The 18,936-nt window shown below is 39.7% G+C and overlaps 2 protein-coding genes across 5 annotated transcripts in view; both read left to right on the plus strand.

The window, feature by feature from the left end:
• si:ch73-127m5.1 (neurotrypsin) overlaps positions 1-7,889 on the plus strand; it is a 38,193-nt gene extending 30,304 nt beyond the window's left edge. Inside the window, exons 11-14 of the mRNA XM_017681635.2 lie at positions 69-350; positions 493-615; positions 1,813-2,093; positions 5,203-7,889. Coding sequence (XP_017537124.1) covers positions 69-350; positions 493-615; positions 1,813-2,093; positions 5,203-5,537 — 1,021 coding nt within the window. The 3' untranslated portion in view covers positions 5,538-7,889. The remainder of the gene's footprint in view (positions 1-68; positions 351-492; positions 616-1,812; positions 2,094-5,202) is intronic.
• Positions 7,890-9,453: 1,564 nt separating this feature from the next.
• Positions 9,454-18,936, plus strand: part of ndst2b (N-deacetylase/N-sulfotransferase (heparan glucosaminyl) 2b) — a 77,629-nt gene continuing 68,146 nt past the window's right edge. For 2 of the 4 annotated variants that reach the window (XM_017681631.2, XM_017681633.2), the window contains exon 1: positions 9,454-9,622. The gene's annotated coding sequence lies outside the window, so the exon portion shown is untranslated. The other 2 variants (XM_017681630.2, XM_017681632.2) reach the window with 1 other exon arrangement.

Consider the following 18,936-nt stretch of genomic DNA (forward strand, 5'->3'; position numbering starts at 1 on the left):
TCCATAAGAATGACTAATTCCAGCTGAAGAGAGAGGGAAGTAAGAAAGTTTTCTTCTCTTTGTGGCAGTGGAGTGTCCAAGGCGCGTCCAATGGGCTACTTTGGTGTTGGAAAAGGCCTAATCCACTTGGCCAACGTGAGGTGCACTGGCAAGGAGTCTTTTCTGGGAGAGTGTCCTGCTAAAGGGCCGGACAGCCATGTCTGTAAGCACGGTCAGGACGCAGGAGTGGTCTGTGACTATGTGCCAGAACCAGACACAGACATTGCTATTGTGGGCACACACACATGTGGCATGAGGGGCGGAGCTGAAAGACGCAGCAAACGGATCGTGGGAGGATACAAAACTCTTAGGTGATTGATCAGATATGCAGTTTGAATGCATTTTATCATTTTTGCTGTTTTCTTGCCTTGTTTTTGGGCTAATTTTGAGGTGGTTGCAGAATATTTCAGCTGTTTGTATAATGAACACCTTCTTTGTGTGTGTTTGTATCAGGGGGGACTGGCCATGGCAGGCCTCGTTGTGGCTCAGGTCTCAGTCTAAAGGATCCCAGCCTCTGTGTGGGGCCACTCTCATAAATTCCTGCTGGCTGCTCACTGCTGCACACTGTTTCAAACGGTAAGAGTGACACCTGCTGGACGCAAGCGGTGTTCGATTAGGTTTGAAAGGCATGTCATGTAAACACCAGACAGGATGCCATGAAGGGTTCTTAGAAATGGGAGACCACTTTACATGGTTTAGAATCTTACAATGGATCGTTCTTTGAAGAACCTGTTTTGTAAATGAGATATGTGTTTGAAGAATCTTTTTAAAATTTAAACAAACATGATGGAAATATACTTTAACAGTTTTAATGATTTTGTATAAAAAATAAAATCTAGGAATATTTATGTACAAAATTATCCAAACTTCCTCTTAATTATAGAATTCAGTTGCTCTAACATGGGTGTTAAAATGTGTGCATACAGCTTGGATAATCTTAATAAAAAACCACTGAAAATAGAATGTAATGTTCTGGAGCAGCTGCACGTGAGCCTAAGGTCACCACACCCAATGGCAAGCACTAGCTAGAGGTGTAAAGCCACAGCTTTGAGCTGTGGAGCAGTGGAATCACATTCTTTTGAATGATGACGATCCAGTGAACACCTTTGTTATGAGTTGGAGTGCCATTTGTGATCCCGAACTAATCATCCAACATCAGTGCTTGGTCTCACAAATTCTTAATCAAATCAACACAGCAATGTTCCAACATGGGTGGCCTTACCAGAAGAGTAGATGCTACTTCTGCAGTGAAGGGGAGCAAACTCTTTGTTAATACTATTGATTCACTTTTGAACATACAGTGTATTAACATAGTGACTCTTTACAGTCTAAATAATAATGCCATTGTACAAAATAAGAAATACAGAATCATTTTAAACTAACACTAAATATTTGGGATGGTTTGAATTTGAAGATATTCAATATGTCTAAGAATTGGTGAAGCCATTCAAATAGATTAAGCTCAATTTCTATTAGCAAAGGTAAAAAATATTATTTTCCAAAACTTTAAGATTTATGAATAACCTCTCTGACTCCAGTTGTCCAATATTCCAGTAGAATTTCCAGTAGTGGTTCACCATTTGCACTACAGTTTAGTCCAAGAGTAATGTCTAATCCATGTCTGGAAAACTGGCCCTAGTGGTCCCACATCACTGCAGCACTCTAATATTCTCTCTCTCTCTCTCTCTCTCTCTCTCTCTCTCTCTCTCTCTCTTCCTCTCTCTCCCACTCTCTCTCTCCCACGCTTTCCCTTTCTGTGTCTCTCTGTTTCAGGTTTGGCACTGATGCAACTCGGTATGTGGTGAAGCTGGGTGACTATCACACAGAAGAGCAGGATGATTTTGAGCGAGTGCTCACTCCAGAGCATGTGGAGGTGCACAGGAAATATAGTAGTGAGAGCTGGGAGCATGACGTGGCTCTGATCCGACTGAAAGGAGCTGAAGGGAAGTGTGTGTCCTTCAACCCCCACACCAATGCAGCCTGCCTGCCTGCTCCTGGCAGCAAGTGGGGCAAGAGACCTGCCTCCTGCGTCATCACAGGCTGGGGCATGTCGGGTAAGATCTGCTTCACATTGAAGAAATCAAGATCATCTTGATTCCCGGCCAATTACATTTACATTTACGGCATTTAGCAGACGCTCTTATCCAGAGTGGCTTACAAGAAGTGCTTTGTCTATCTAGAGAAAGTATCTTTGCTAGTTACCAATAGCTTAGAGAGAAAGACAGTCCTGAGCTCAGATACTGCTAAGAAACAAAAAGTCACTGTTACCCAGAGAAAAGGAACAGAGTTGAACACAGAACTCTGTGCAATACAATACAATAAATTACAATACACTATAATACAATAAACTACAATACACAGTGCAATACAATAAAATACAATACAATATATTGTATCAATCAATACGTAATTCAATGCTCATTTAAGTGCTGTATAAAGAGACGTGTCTTCAGTCCACGTTTGAAGACAGCAAGAGACTCTGCTGTACGGACAGCCAGTGGGAGTTCATTCCACCACCTGGGTGCCAGTACAGAGAACATTCTCGATGCTTGTCTTCCACGCGCCTTGAAGGATGGCGGGTCAAGCCGAGCTGTACTCGAAGCTCGAAGGGCTCATGGTACAGTTTGAGATTTCACCATTGTCATCAAGTAGGTAGGGGCTGGTCCATTTTTGGCTTTGTAGGCAAGCATTAGGCTTTTAAATCTGATGCTGGAAGCTACAGGAAGCCAGTGAAAGGAGTGCAGCAGTGGGGTGACGTGGCTGAACTTGGGGAGATTGAGATTGAAGCTGTGCTGCTGCTTCTTTGCAATCAATATTTCTTTCTCAATATTATTTTATCATCATATTATTGTGTAATAATATAGAATGTTGTAAATCCAGTGTATCTGTGAACAAATGTATAAAGCAGTTCTAATATGCACATCCTAAGACCTCACAGCTTTCAGATAATTAGTAGGAAACTACAACCCTGTTTCCAAAAAAGTTGGGACGCTGTGCAAAATGTAAATAAAAGCAAAATGCAATGATGTGCAAATCATTTAAACCCTATATTTAATTGAAAACAGTATCAAAGACAACACATCAAATGTTGAAAAAGAAAATTTTTATTTATTTATTTTCTAAATATATCCCCGTTTTTATTTTACTGCCAGCAACACGTTTTTAAAAAGTTGAAAGGGGGAAATGGAAAACTTGTAAAGTTGTATAACGCTGAAAAATAATACACCTGGTGGTTAAATGGCAAAAGATTGGTGACATGATTTGGTGTATAAACATCCCAAGGATGAGTCTTTCAGAAGTGAAGATGGGGAGGGGTTCACCACTCTCTGATAGACTACACGGGCAAATAGGGCAACAATTCAACAGAACCGTTTCTCAACGTAAAATAGCAAAGAACTTGGGAATTTTAAATTTTAAATTCTTTTTGGAAATCCTGGGAGCTGCATACTCCAGGTTAAAGACCATACAGCTTGTTATCAGCACACGGTTCAAAAGCCAGCATCTGTGTTGGTTTGGGTGTGTATTGGTGCATATGGCATGGGTGACCTGCACATCTGTGAAGCCACCATTAATGCTGAACGATACCTAGAAGTTTTGGAGCAACATATGCTGCCATCCAGGCTGCCATTCAGGCCTTGATTATTTCAGCAAGACAGTGTCAAACCACATTCTGCATGTATTACAACAGCATTGCTCCATAGTGAAAGAGTGCTAAACCGGGCAGCCTGCAGTCCAGCCCTGTCACCTGTTGAAAACTTTTGCCACATTATGAATCAAAATTATAACTTAGGTGACCCTGAACCATTGAGCAGCTGAAATTCTATATAAAACAAGAATGGAAAAGTAGTTCACTTTCAAAGCTGCAGCAATTGGTCTCCTTAATTCCCAAACACATACAGAGTGTTGTTAAAAGAAGTGGTGAGTGCTCTAAACCTACCCCTGTCCCCGACCCACTTTTTTTTTCCAACGTGTTGCTGGCAATAAATTCACAATAGCCATGTTCTAATTTCAATTAAATATATAGTTGAAATGATCTGCACAACATTGCATTCTCTTTTTATTTACACTTTGTACAGTGTCCCAACATTTTTGGAGACTGGGTTGTAGTAAGAGAGCTAGAAAAAAAAGAAATTAATTAAGACATTTTAGTTATGCCTATAAGGATTGACAAGCTGTAGATGATTCTAAAATGACTGATTAAAAAAAATATAAAAACATTAAATACAATGAAATAATAAAATCTACTAAATTAATATCCAGTGTACCCAGCATTTTAAAAGCGGTAATCAGATTTCCAAAAAATAGTTTTGGTATCTAGTGCATCAAATTTAATTTTCCATTGTATAAGTTGTTATTGTGCATAGGGGACTGCACAACAGACCAATACAGAGACATCCCTTCATTCGCATAATTTTCAGTCAAAACAACTATTAAGTACAAGCTATTAATTTTTCAGGAGATCAGATATAGGATCATTCACTTGAATAAGGAAGGAGAAAGTCACAGGAAAAAATTTAGAATAAAAAAGAACAGGAGTTTCCAAAACTAGAGCTCAGTAAAGAATGAAATGATACAGAAAATTGTGAGTCCTAACCTGGCAGAAGACCAAAACTGTCATCATTAGATAAACAGTACTTCGTAAATTTTTGAGGGATTCATTGTGATTTTTTTTGAACATTGTGTTTCTGCCCGTCCTTTCCCAAACAGACAAAAAGAGTAAACAATTAGACACTTTGCATTAAAATACTGCAAATGGATATCTGGGATGTGGAGTAAAACTGTATGAACTGATGAGTCTAAATTCCTAATTGGGTTTACTTGGATCATCATAAACAGACAATGTAACCAATTTCTAAAACTAAAATTTTGTAGGTGTGGAAAACCATCCCTGCAAATTTCTTTGATAAATTGAAAGCTGTAATAAAGGTGGACAGAAATACTGAAATTTTTGAAAATAGATTCAGTTGTTGAGGCACCAGTGGAATCATCTGTTAAATATATATTTTCTTCTTTTTTTTCCTACAAAATTAATAACTTGTACTTAATGGTTGTTTTGACTGGAAATAAAATAATTTATGGTGGTCTCTGACTTTTACACCGAACTGTACATAGCAAATTATTAATACAAGTTTTGAAAAGTAGTGTTATTACTTTCTCTCCTAGACACTGAGCATCCTGGCATGCTCCTCCAGGCCTGGGTCCCTCTCCTCCCCTCATGGCAGTGTAAGAAGCGCTATGGTGAGCGTTTCATCAGCCATAGCATGTTGTGTGCTGGCAGCATGACCTCTGACCTCCGTCGCCATGCCGACAGTTGCCAGGGTGACAGTGGGGGTCCTCTGGTGTGCCAGGGTGAGGCTGGCCGCTGGGTGCTTACGGGGGTTATCTCCTGGGGTCATGGATGCGGCGACCCCTCCTACCCTGGTGTGTATGCACGAGTTAGCCGCTACCTGCCGTGGATCGAGCAGGTCACACACAGCACGGCCCCCCTCCAGCACTGAACTGCTCAACATTGACCAAAGGACTCTAGAGATGGAGAGAAAAAGAGCCGGAGAGTGGACTGGACACCATCCATGCACTCTGCAATAGCCCTGGAGCTTTCTCTAATCTATTTCATCTGTACTCTTATACCTGACATTGGCCCACAGCTTTTAGAGCTTACTAGGTCCATAGCGTTTAGTCTTTGCTTACACTTTGGAAGGCCAAGGTTGCTCTGATGATGATGTGATGTGAAGTTTAGAGGGGTTGCAGGAGTTGTTTATTTTATGTGGTGATTATGTAGTGCTGTGCGGAGGCCGCAGTGCATGTTAATGTATGTATCGTATTCAAAAGCCATTGTGTGCAGCCACCCCAGTTTTTCTGCATGATAGAGAATGGCAGCATCATCTTAGTGTGAGCGGGTTTATTTCTTAAATGTGGGTGTATAGATCCTGTAGTGAGTATATGAGGAAAGGAAAATATCTCCTTTTTTAACCCTTTGGCTGCTGATTACTGTTAACCCACTTGACTTCCTGGACAGACACGCTGTCCAGCATTCAGACTTGAGCATTTTGCTGATAAAGGACTTTTCTCAGTGTTGTGACTTGCATTAGACTTGCATTAGAGTAGAACGGTCATGAAATGTTGAGCTTTCTTTTTAGCTAGAGTTCAGACTTACCTGTAGTGGTCTTTAAAGCCATTAATCCACCATGAATGCCTCAAAATATGTCCGAATCAGGCATTCAGACGTCCGCTGAATTTAAAATAGGACCCAGTATACTCTTCGCTCATGTTTAACACATTATACTGCATTCCTTAAAAAACTGCAAGCTACAAAAGACTCAGTGTACATTTATTTTGTTTTACGTATTTGATATTTTAAGCAGTGATTTTGGATAGTGTATTAGAATCGTAATAGGGAATAGCCATAATTCATTTGATTTATTTAGTGTACTTGGTTTGGTGTGACAACATTAAGCCATTCAAAGTGTCATTTTTAGAAGATAGAAACGGTAGGATAGGTTTTGTTTGTTGAACGGGGAAACCAGAAGGATTTCCTAGTATCAGTATTGCCTTCAAACTGTATCTCTTGATGTGTCTAAAGTAAGGAAACTTTGGGGAAAATGATTTTATTTTTACTGATTTCAGGTAGAGTCACTTTATTTTGTAACATGTCTTAATGCTACTTCTCTTTGTTGTGTGGATTGTGTGTTAATCAGCCAGTAAGTGGCAATATCGTGTTTTTTACTTGATGGATTTCAGCTATTCTGTAGGTCCTGTGATGTTTCAGTCTTATACAGTGTGCCTGTTGTTTTTAAAATGAGGCTGTTCTCTGTACATACCATATCACCTAAATTATGAAATATGGTTTTGAGAAAAGCTAACGCAGTGACTTCAATTTTGCTTTTACATTAATTGGGAAAAATAACATGCATTGTAAGGGCTTTATAAAATGTGATGATTTACTAATTAATAATTGGTTGCATAAAGACTGTAAATAAGAAATTGAAATGCAGCTAGTCTTACTTTGCATCACCCACACTCCACAAGCTTCCCTTATGAGGGATAATGATCAGTGAACTTGGCAAGAGTCACTATAAATATTTCCATCAAAGCATGTGCCAGAGAGCAAACAGTATTCCTTACAAATGATTACAAGTGAATCCACTGCTCTGTTAAACTTTTCCTTTTTCAAGGATGAGGTTTATTCTTGGGCACATCAGAAACATAGTGTGCTAGATATAGATATACTCAAAAAAAATAGTCATATATTAATTAAAGACAGATGCAGCTTTGAAATTGTGCTGGAAATAAGTCAAATCAGTATTTGAGTTTTATTGGTGCATTAACATTAAAAAAACATTCATTCAGTCAACTTTAGTATAATTAAATGGACTGTCATACAAATGATTTTAATGAGCACTAACACTATGCACAATTAATAACAAAAAACTGTAACCCTTGTGTGGGTCTGTGTACAGCTGCAGCTTCTGTGATTGCCCATACATTCCACAGTGGAAACTAATTTAGGATCAGCTGTCAATGCGCTCTGTTCTCAGAGTATGAGAACTGGTCAAATAGTAGTGTATCTGGAGTGTTTTCTGCTCTCTGTTAATTGACTTGACATGTTCAGTCATCTTGGATGATGCCTGCTCTGGTCTTAAGAAGCCATGTCTTTGGGATCTGGCTCTCAGGAGACTGCTGACCACTGTTGGACACTGGGGGAATTAATAATGTCAGTTGCATGTCATGCAAACATCTATTTGTTTGTGTTTCCAGTTGTTCAGTCTTATGTCACATTTCTGCCAGCTCTGTAAAAATGCTTTGAATATTTTCATGTGTGACAAGTGCCAAAATAAACTCTTCTTGTGGCATTTTTTTCTGCAGGATGTGTTCTTTTGGTTAATAGAAAAGGCCTCAACAGAGGCCTTAACTACATCTACCTCGTCTCATTGACATTTATGGATCACTCCTTTTTCTCTTTTAATAACTGAGCTACTCATACTTGAGGCTCAGATCTGTGTGTGATAAAATGCCAGTCCACCACCTCAACTAGTGGGTAGACATATAACACACCCAAAATGTGAACAACATGTTAACCTTTGTAGAAGATGGAGTCTGCAACGCCCACTGAGAACAGAGTAGTAGGATTTAAAATCATAACCCAACTTTAATAATCATTAAAACAATAGAAACAGTGATAAAGCAGTGATAAATACAACTATCAATAAATATCAGCTTTTTCACTTTTACAAATCAGAAATTGTGGTTGTAGTAAACGACCAAACCAAAAGATGGCGCCAAAACGTATGTTATAATCAGACCTTCGTTAAAGGGCCTATATAATGGAAAACCTCACTTTTTAGATGAGAGTCTGTGTCATTTAACCACCACTAAAGTTTCAGAGCGTACCGCTCGCGTCCCAGTGCATGCAGTCTATGTTAATAAGAACCAAGTCACAAAAACAGGCTGTTTTGGACTAATTGTTTCTGTGATGTCACGAAAAACCCCACATGTATCCGCCTACAGTGGTTTGGCCCCGCCCACTCACGTTTACGTTATAAGGAGTGTTTCATCCTGCTTTCTGGGTGAGGCAGGAAAATCACAGCCTGTTTAGTTCTGTTCTGTAAATACATTTAATAAGTGGTCTGCTAAATTAAACTGATGAAATAAAATGAAAACCACCGAGTGATATAAAGGGACCTCAGCGGAAGAAAATAAGACATAAGAGAACTGTGTATGAGCCTTTTAAAACAGTTTTTGGGCCACTATTCATTCTTAACAGCAAAAATTCAAATCAGAACTGAGAGGAGAAATATATATATATTGATTTTATTTTTTTTTCTACTGAAATATGTTTGCATAATGACAGTCCAATGCATAGTACACTGTAGTAGTTTAGCTACTGCAGTGCTGTGAGGCAACCTAGTGTTTATCACAGACCTGGTTTGGTCAGCAAGAAACTTATTCTAACCCCGCCACACCCGCCTAGTGAGAGAGAGTAAACATATCACTTGTTCAGTTCTTATTTTTAATTCAAAGATGTATTTTTTAAAGTATTCTCGTAACAAATTATAATGTAATGTTCTAAAATACATTTTTAAAAACTCGATTTGAACCTTTTATATGTTTGCTGTTGTGGTTTGCATTTTGCCCCTCAGAACATCAATGTTACACGTCTGTAAGATTTTTTTGCTGCAAGGACGCTTTTCCCACTAATAACCCCAGAAAATTAAGTCTGATACTTTCACTTCAGATGCACTTTCATTTTATAAACATTATCTGATCGGTTTATATAATAATACACACGTGGAGAAAAGGCTAAAGTCCAGTTTTTCGCAGTCTTAGCTATGCGCCGGGAGATAGTGGGGTGAGAGGGGAGAGAGGAGAGAGGGGAGGTGGGCTGGCTGGCTGGCTGGCTGGCTGGCTGGCTGAAGTAAACATCGAGCTGTGTGTTTGAACCCTCCTCCTCCTCCCCTCAGTCCCGCTGAAGATGGCGGAGAGAGGCGGGATGCGGAGGAACGGCATAGCCAACTTCTTCTTTTAGCCCGCACTCGCGTGTTTACAGGAGTCCCCCAGGCTCTCCTGAACGGGGGACTTTTATCTGGTGAGTAGACAGAGCCGTGTCGGACTGAGACGCATGCGTGAAGTGTCCTCTCGTTTCGTTCCTGGAAGTGGAGCGACGGCGCTCAGTCCCTCTCTGCTAGGCTCCGCTCCGCTCGCCGTGCTCGCTCTGTGGCGAGTCGAGCAGAGGCGGGGGTCTGAGGAACATCGCTCTCACCTCCAGCAGCAGCAGCAGCACGGTTTTTGGATGGTTGCTCGATAGCAGACTTGAGGAACTTGCTCAGGTAAGCTGTACGGGCTTTCAGTGAGAGGTCTGCCGGCTTTGCGGAGTCGTTTGAGGGTAAAATGCTGTTGAATTTCATAAAGTTGGGGGGGGGGGGGGGATCTTTGACCAAACTACCCAGAGATCCTCGAGTGTAGGTTACGTTCTACAGCGGCTGCTGTAAAGACGAGCCAGAGCGTTTCGAGCGCTTCACTTGTTATGAACTCTTCTGTGTGGACGTGTGTTGCTGCGGTTGCATTAGATTAGATCATTAGATGCAGTTGAATTATTGACTCGAGCTCCATCTGACTGATTGGAGAGATAGTATGTGGTTGTGTGGAGTTGAAAGAGAGCCTGATCCAGGCGCTTTGTGTGGTGTATGAACTCTTTCATTTTCAGCCTTACATCTCATCTTTTTAAACCCATCCATTTTATGCGCATTTCCCTTGTGATAATCCGCCACAGTCGAAACAATTAACTCAGTTGTAGTGCACGATTCTGTGCCACCAAGTGTCAAGAGGCACTCTAAATACATTTATCTGGACTGCAGCCATCACTGTAGCAAAGGCATCTCCTTATGTAATTACCCAGTTTTTGGCTTGGGTGTTTAATTTAATTTTAGTTTTGGCATTGTTGTTTTATTTGATTTACTAATTTTTGGAAAAGGAAATGCAAATTAGAGTTTGTTCTGTGAGGAATGTGGCTCTTAGGATGTTTTCCAAGTTCTTCCGTATGAAGTCTAGTGTAGTGAGCAGGCTAATGGGAAGTCTAACCTAATTACATTATCCTGTGTATAAAGTAATTGCTCACTGGCCTATTAAAAATACATGTATTTGTACAGCTATCCAGTTGAAGAGAATACAGTGGACAGTTTTAAACAAAAATGCTGCTCTTATGTTAAAAATGTAATTGCAAGAAATTGCATTTCTTGGCATGCTTCATCTCCAACTCAGTAATTACAGCCAATCCTTATTGAAAGAGAGAGAAATAAAGGACCTTCTGCTGCTTTTTAGATGAGACTATTAAGGACTCTCATTTGACTGAGGAATCCAATGAATGCAGGGCCGAGTTCTGATGAACACTGCTCATTGAGTGCTCTATTGATGCTCTCGATAACTCTGTGATAATTAAAAAGTGTTGCCGGTGGGCACCATTCTCAAGGCTGCGATCTATCTCTCGAAAAACTTAATCAGCAGCCCAAAACACTGGAACCATATGAATTTGCACTGCATGAATACAATTTCCCTTCCCTCTACCCTCAATTTGAGAAATGATGTGGATTTAAGCAGGCTCACACATAATTACAAACATATAGTTTTTGGCTTGTATTGTCCAGTGGTTATGACTGGCATCTGAATGTTTGGGAGTGTTTTGTTTGCTTGAAACTGAAGGTGCTTTTCAAAAGTACTGGATTGAATGAGTGAGCAATGCTGAACCTTCATCCTGTCTAATGTAACGTTCTCCTGCTTTCCTGCATTTGTAAGCTAAGCCTTGAAAAAGCCCTGAAAGCCAAGGCAGAGGTTTGTTCACTGAGGCCAGTGGTACTGTTTTCTAGAAACTGGAGATGCTTCGGTCAACATGATGTGGTTTACAGAAAGATTCATGACATCATTTTTGTTCATTGTGGTTCGAAGGCTGTGAATATGCACGCTAGTGAAATGTTATATTAGAAAAACAACTAGTATGAATAATGGGTGTACTTGTGTGAGAGCCCAAGGTAATTTGTAGTATGGATGGTCACAGTTTACAAAGGAACGTAGATGTGATTTCAGCAAGAGCATCTTAACCTACTTCCTGCATAAAGGACTGTAACTTTTATGATGAGGCAATATAATTTTTCTCTCTTACGGGCAATTTAATATGGAATGCTCAATTTAAATTTAGTTTAGCATGAATGAAACCCACTGTCCTCTTCACTTCAGAAGGCCTCTCTTCTTCTGAGCTCTTAATTCGCCAGATATGTGGCCGCAAGGACAGAGTTTTGTTATGCATTGCTTTTTTCTATTGAGGAATTTCTGTCTTAAGAAGAGTTTGACGTTTCTTTTTTGTGTCATGCCTTGCAGTGCCTTGCTCGTGCACCACCTGTTTTTTCTTTCTTTATTTTTACAATAACGACTGTTCCCTCATATCACATCCTGTGATATCATCTTAATTTTAATCTTTATCTACTATTAGATTACTCTTTTTCATAATAAATTCCTGTATTTAGGTTGGAATGCTTCTTGTTTTTGTCATTGTTTCAGTCCAGTAAAAGCTGAAGCTGTGTCACGTTGTTAGGCAAATTTCAGTATGGCCTTGGCACGGAATATGTTTCATGCTATAGAACACATTTTCCAGAGTAGAGCTCAATCTATTTATGCTGCTTATTAAATCCTTGTGGGTTCGAGTGAAAGTCATGGGAATCATTTTATCATCTAGAAGGTGAGTTGGAGGTCAGTGTGCTTGCAGCAACTGCCTTGCCATGTTGATTCCAGATGTGTTGTGGTTGTATACACATGATTTAAGGCGCTTCCCAGAGGAGCTTCTTTCTTTTTAAGTATGCTTCATCAGCCATATGGATGCCACAGGCCCACCTTGAGTCATGACCATTATTGTGATAAAATTCATTTGACAGATGAAGTATAGCTCCAAAGGGGCCATTAAAACAGCATTTTGTAGATTAAGTATGGGGCATAAGAACTGTTTGACAGAATCTAATCTAGTCTGAACAGGAGGGTGGTCTGTTTTGAGGAATGGAGCAGTGTTCCATATCCTCTGGCCAGTGGCCTCCGTGGCTGACAGGTTGAGGGTGAGTGTGTTTGGCTGCAGCTCGGACTCAGCTCTTTGGAGTGGGTAGTGTGGAATGGATGGTGGCAATGTGAAAAGGAAGCAGCAGGGGGTTGGCTCCACAGGGAGCCAAGAGCTGCCTGGTCAGGGATCAAATTCTCGTGTTGTTGGCTTGCTCACATCCATAATTCATGTGCTTTTTCACTTGTAGAGGAAGATGGAAAATGTGGTGCTGTTTTTCCCCCCTCCGACATGCTCTTTCTCTCTTGTATTGGTTTTGTCCTCTTGTTTCGTTAAGCCATTTTCGCCTGGTTCATTTTCACAGCAAAAAGCCCAGTGAAAGGTGAGCATGCTTTGGTTAAACCCATAGGCTTTTCTGGTTTTGAGGCTTTTGGCTTCTTAAAATGAAATCGGACGTTGGAGTTAGGCAAGATGTTTACTCATTCCTGTGGTGCTCTATTGACTTCTCAGTTTTGCCACTCTTGACTAAGCCATAGTTTTGTGAGAGCTTATGTTTACAGCTCACTGCCTGGTCTTCCAGTGTCTTTTTAGCATTCTCTTCTTCTGTACAGAAGCAAGGTATCTACACTGCTGCGAAATTTCAGGGATTTTTTTGTGTATTCTAAGCCTCTTTGCTTTGATGTGCCAGATAGGACCATTGAATAATGCAGAGATTGTTGTTTTTTTTTGTTTTTTTGGTTTTTTTTCCCCTTAAATCAGTTAACTTGAATGAATCAATTTTCTTTCAGTTCAACACCTTCCCTTCACTGGAGAAATGGCTAAGGCTGCCTCCCTTGCTCAGCATGGGCTTTTATCTAATCGATTGCTCATCCAAGCTTGCTAGACAGATTGCTAAGACTCACACTGTTTCAGTATTGCATGCACACACAGGCTCACACACACAGTGTTGGAGTGCTGCTGTCGTTGCCCACAGGTGCACTCTTGCCAGGCTTCATAAAGAGCTAGAGCTCAGTTATGCCTTTGTTTTGATTACTGATTCAGAGCATCTGTTATTTTTGCAGTTAAAATGTGCATTTTTAAGAGTTCATTTTTCAGATTCGTCAAAAAGAAATCAAAGTGACTGACCAGCACTGTGCTCACTGTTGTTCATGTGAATAGATCGACTAATAATTGATTGATTGGTTTTTAAGTGTATATTGTGATGAGCTGTAACTCTGTTCACCCAGAGCTGGAATAAGCATTATAGAAAAAAGCAAGTACCACTTTGGTTAAGTCAGCCCATAGAGATGTTTGTAAGGTTAACGTTCACTTTTTCTGGCAAATCCCTGATAGTCATCAGGGGGCAATGTTAGTTTGTTTTTCTAGAATAACAACCAGGACTTGATTTTTAAAGGCGTTGCTGAGCAACCACTATGTTAACCATGGAGAGTGTGTTCAAAATGATAGAGGGACTGTCATAATACATGGTATACTATTGTGGTTGTTCAACGATGCATTCGGGAAATGCACTTCTGGAGGGAAAGTTACTGTTTATTGACTGTTGGCTGCTTCAGAATCAATACCAGCGTGTTATCCAGTGGTCGAAGGTAGCACTGTGCTTTTGTGGAAAACTTGCCTGCTGTTTCACTGCGTTTTTCATCATTTTAAGAAAATATTTACTTCTTTTATAACTTTCGGCCGTAATTGTACTTTTTCTTTCACTTTTACTCTGCTCATATAGATGGGACACTGAGTGAAGTTGCTGCCCTCTTCAGGTTGAGTTGTTAACGTAGCCTCTGAAATTGTGAACGAAAAACTGATCTGTAAAAGATGAATAATTGTTTCAGCCTGTCATGACCTAATTTTTCTTTCACCATGTGAAAGGAAAGTGCCATTGAAGTGCCATTTGTCTGCAGACCAATAGACCAATTAATTGCCATATAAAGAACTGCAGTTAACAATTCGTCTCTTTTAGTTCAATGCATACAGCTGTCGAAGTACAAGAGTTAAGTGACCAGATTGCCTGCTTAGCTCTTTTGCTTACTAGCTGTCGATGTCCTAACTGCTGACAAATGTAGATCAACATCAGATAAGCTTCACTCACCACAACCATCTAATGCTGTTATAGCACCAGGTAGAAGTAAAGTTTTTTTGCTTTTGCTTTCTTAAGATCCATGATGTCTTAAATATATGTTTTTGTTTTCTGTTATATCCATGCATTTGTTCAATCCAATTTACATTCAGTTTATGAAGCAAACATGTTATGAAAGCCAACAACTGTGGAAAATAATTGCGTTGCGCTCATCTTAATTAATTGCAATTAAGTCACAAAATTGCAGTCAGGCACTAATGTAGTAACAGACTGGCTTACTCCTTACATTAGCCTACATTAAAATTCATTCACATGTTTTCTTTCTGATATTTTCTTACATTTTTTTATAGAGATATGAGGTTTTGTTGTTCTCCACAGATGATATACAGCCGCTGTGACGTGCATGCATGCATCTGCTTATCCATCATTTGCCCCATTTTCACCGGCACTGTGAGTTTTCAGATCATAGGCTGAGATGTCTTCTGTCTCATTAAAATGCATGACATAGCATGTGTTTGTTTCATCACCCAGAAAAAATGACCAGGAGAGGATTGGATGATGGACATATCTACAAAAAGAATAAATCATAAATGCTTCCAAGATTCCTTTTTTTTCTGCCTTTTCATCTCTTCATTTGTCACTTAATTAGTATCCAGCTTGTCACTACTATATGGCTAGAATGTCCATTAGCACTGAATATCAAGATGTACTTATCATGAGCCTGAGGGACAGGCTTTGTGTTGAAGTATATCATTACTACTAGCAAGATTTATTTTTGGTAGCCTATATTTATCAGTCTTTATGGTCTAAAGCACTGTTTGATTTTTTTTTTTTCTTTGACTTCAAATGAGAGACATTCAACTTCTTAGATTATTTCTTTTGTGTGTGGCTTTTCTTTTTGTTGTACAGTACCACACCCTCTATTTATATATTTGGATAAAGAGCTGTTTTATAGCAATGCATCGATGTGGGAATTGTGGGCCAGTGCTGATATCCAGTATTTGCCCTGCTCATTTCTACCACTGCTGATACAGAATTGTGTATAAAATGCAGACATTGTGACAGGATTTACTTGAGTTAGCATTACATTTGTGTGTGTGCGTGCGTGTGTGCCTGTCTTCTGCTTCTCTATTACAATATGATGTTTATGTTGCACATAAATGTTTCTTGCTTCATTTTATGTTCAATAATGTGCCTGTATAATAAAGCACTGAAAAGGGGTGCTGTAAAATCCTGAAATTATTACTTTCTCGCAGTTCTCTTGTTTTAACAACCCCTTGTGATGTGACATTTAGCTTTATCCAAATCATCAGTCTTCAGACTTCACCAACACTAAACCCATTTTGTAGACATCATAGCACTGAGACAGAACTGTAGGTCGGGAGCTACAGAAGCAAATTTGTGTCAGTCAGCTCCCTTGGGACACTGCAGTCCTGTTTCAGTGCATTAATCACCCTGCTTAGCACACAATACAATCAGAATGGCCCCAAAGATTGTACTAATGTTGTGGATTGGTGGGCTTAGACATTAAAGTGTACCGCTTAGTTGATTGTTCCTTTGCTGAGCACCTCACTTAGTTTTCTCTATTTTAGTTTGCCTTAATGGATCCATTTAATTGGACCTGTGTAAACAAATGGGATTCAGCTTTGCTGTCTACAGTTTGAATGGGTGCTTAATGGTGCTGCCATCAGTGAAAGGAGCATGTGAAGCTATGAATATTTTGTTTTAATCTTTTACAGTTTAAAGGAACTTATTGTCCAGCAGTGGTGCCCATTAATTATATAAGGAGAGAGTGTAAGGTATGCATAATTTTACATGTATTTGCATATTCAATTATAGGTCTTTTTCACTTGTAATTTAACATTGCTATTAGTTCATGAGGTTTTCAGTTGAGTTTGATGAACTAACTATGCATCTTCTGTAGATTTTCTTAGTGGATTAATATCAAGACAGTATATTTTCTGTTGTGCAAATGTTGATTCTGGGAGAACAGTAAGGTGTGTTCTTTTAGTCATATCACAACTCCTCTTGGTAAAGAATGGGACTGAAAAAGGGTCTTTGTTTCAGTCTTGCTTTGAACAAATACAGGATTGGCTCCTCGGCTTCTTGCTCATTCACAGGCATAAGCGTGTGTAATGGGATACTTCACTTCTCTTTTGTATCTTGCTGCATTCAGAATGAGATTTCTCTCTCATGCTGCCCTATGAGACCTGGGTTTAGTCAGGGGCTTTGTTGTCGCCAGATTATGTAGAATATTTGCTTTGAATGAGAAGCAGGTGCTAGAAGTAGAATCACAAAAAAAATCTTCTCTGGTCGTAAGTTAGGTCGGAAGCTATGGCCAGGGAAAAGGTATTTGATATGGCCCAATATGTGCTTTCTAAGCGTGCTTTCTAAGATCCGGTTCTGCCCCCCCCCAATTGACACAGTACCACAATAGCTAACAGTCTCTAGATGGTGTGAGCTGCAGCTGCAGTGCATCCCTCTGGGCCTCCAAATCCCCATATCTGAGCTTAGATGGTGTGAGAATCTCTTGGTGAATACCACTACAGGCCTGCGAGTCTCCAGGGGTCAGCCCATTATGCAGTTCAGAGCACTGTTGGCGAATTGCACATTTCATTATTTAAAAAATCCAGAACTGAGTCTTTAAACTTTTATTCTTGTGTCCCAGCTGTGCAAGTGTCGTAACGGTGGTTAGAGTCTGCCACTCAGTGCTTTTAATACTTCAGCACAAAAAGAATGTTCAAAAGATCTGACGATTATTGCAATAGGCAGGAATTATGTAACCCTCCATTCAATTATGAGTTTTAAAAAAAATCATGGGAACCACATTTAAAACCCCAGTGAGGGCGTTCTGGGACTGCATTCTCTTTGAAGCATTCCAAGTTGCTAAAGATGTGACCTTTTTCACATTTCGTATAGCCAGCCTGCTAAGTGGATAATGAAAGCTCTAGTGAAAGACATTTCATCTTGTATCCGTGAAAGCTCTATTTTGAGCTGCTTTTAGGTTCATTTGTACAGACGTGTTATGCTTTTTGTTGTTGGTGTTGGTGTTGGTGTTGGTGTTGGTGTTGGTGTTGGTGTTGGTTGTTTGTTTGTTGTTTGTTGCTCTAGATTCATGGAGGTTAAAGAATTGACCTTTAGGTTCTCCAGAAAGGTATAATCATTGCTTGAAAAGGTATCAATTGTACTTAACTACCTTTAACTCATAGGTTTACAAACAGAGAATCGAAATTCCATTCTTTCATGATACTGACAAGATCACTACTGAATATTAGTACTACTGAATATTGAAAAACCGCGCCCACTTTTGGTATGTAATTTAAAAGAAGGTATGATCAGAATGAGTGAGTATCAGCGTATCAGCATTGGTATAGAAATGTTTTAAAAGGTACCCAGGCTTAACAACCCCCAGAAAAAAGTGGCTACTAGCTTCAAGGTTGGCTCATTGCCAAATAACGAAATAACAAACTCAAAGTTAATTCCTTGGTTTATATAAAAAGCCTTCAGCAGCTCAGAACATCTTAAAGTCGGTGTAACTTAATCAAGTCCATTTGGCTCTACAAACATAGCATTCTGAGCTTCACTTTGACATTGACTCACATCTGCTACAGTTCGCTGTCTTTGGTCCTGCCAGTGCTCCGTGCAGTAGTAATAACTCTTCTACAAGCAGGAGCTGTTGTCAATGACAGGATGGAATGCTTGCCAACTCCAACCCAAGGCCAGGGTTATGGGAGGTCGTCCAACAGCCGTTTTTCTGTGGCGCTGTTCCACCGGGTCACTGCGATGAATCTGATTAAAACCTGACAGGAGTTGCTATAATGTGAAATACGCAAGGCTGGGCCTGAGCATTGCCCTGACAGCTGGAGGAGGATGAACACTGTTAAAATCTCCAGCCTGTAGCGTCTGCTTCTGCTCAAGACTGCTTTTCCAAGGCCAATTTTATTTGTTCTGTGATAGTATATGTTATAATTTGATTTGCTTTTTCTATAGATCTACAGTAGGGATGCACGATAACATTGGAATTGTATTTGTGTCAGCAGATGTTTGCTTAATATAAATTATCAGCATCAGACAAATGTTTAGATTTGACTGAAATTTCAAGCCCTGCATTTATAACCCTACAAATAACCCTATAAATACATTTCTCAGTAATTGTAAATCAGATTGATTTAGACTCAATTTCTAATTTAAATGAATGTCTGTGTCAGTATCATTATCAACATCTGTGTCAGTGTAGTTAGATATGTGCATGAAATATGTTAGATATCAGCACCCAATAGTTCCCATATTGATGCAT

This window comes from Pygocentrus nattereri, chromosome 13 (assembly GCF_015220715.1).
Source record: "Pygocentrus nattereri isolate fPygNat1 chromosome 13, fPygNat1.pri, whole genome shotgun sequence".
Classification (NCBI taxonomy): domain Eukaryota; kingdom Metazoa; phylum Chordata; class Actinopteri; order Characiformes; family Serrasalmidae; genus Pygocentrus; species Pygocentrus nattereri.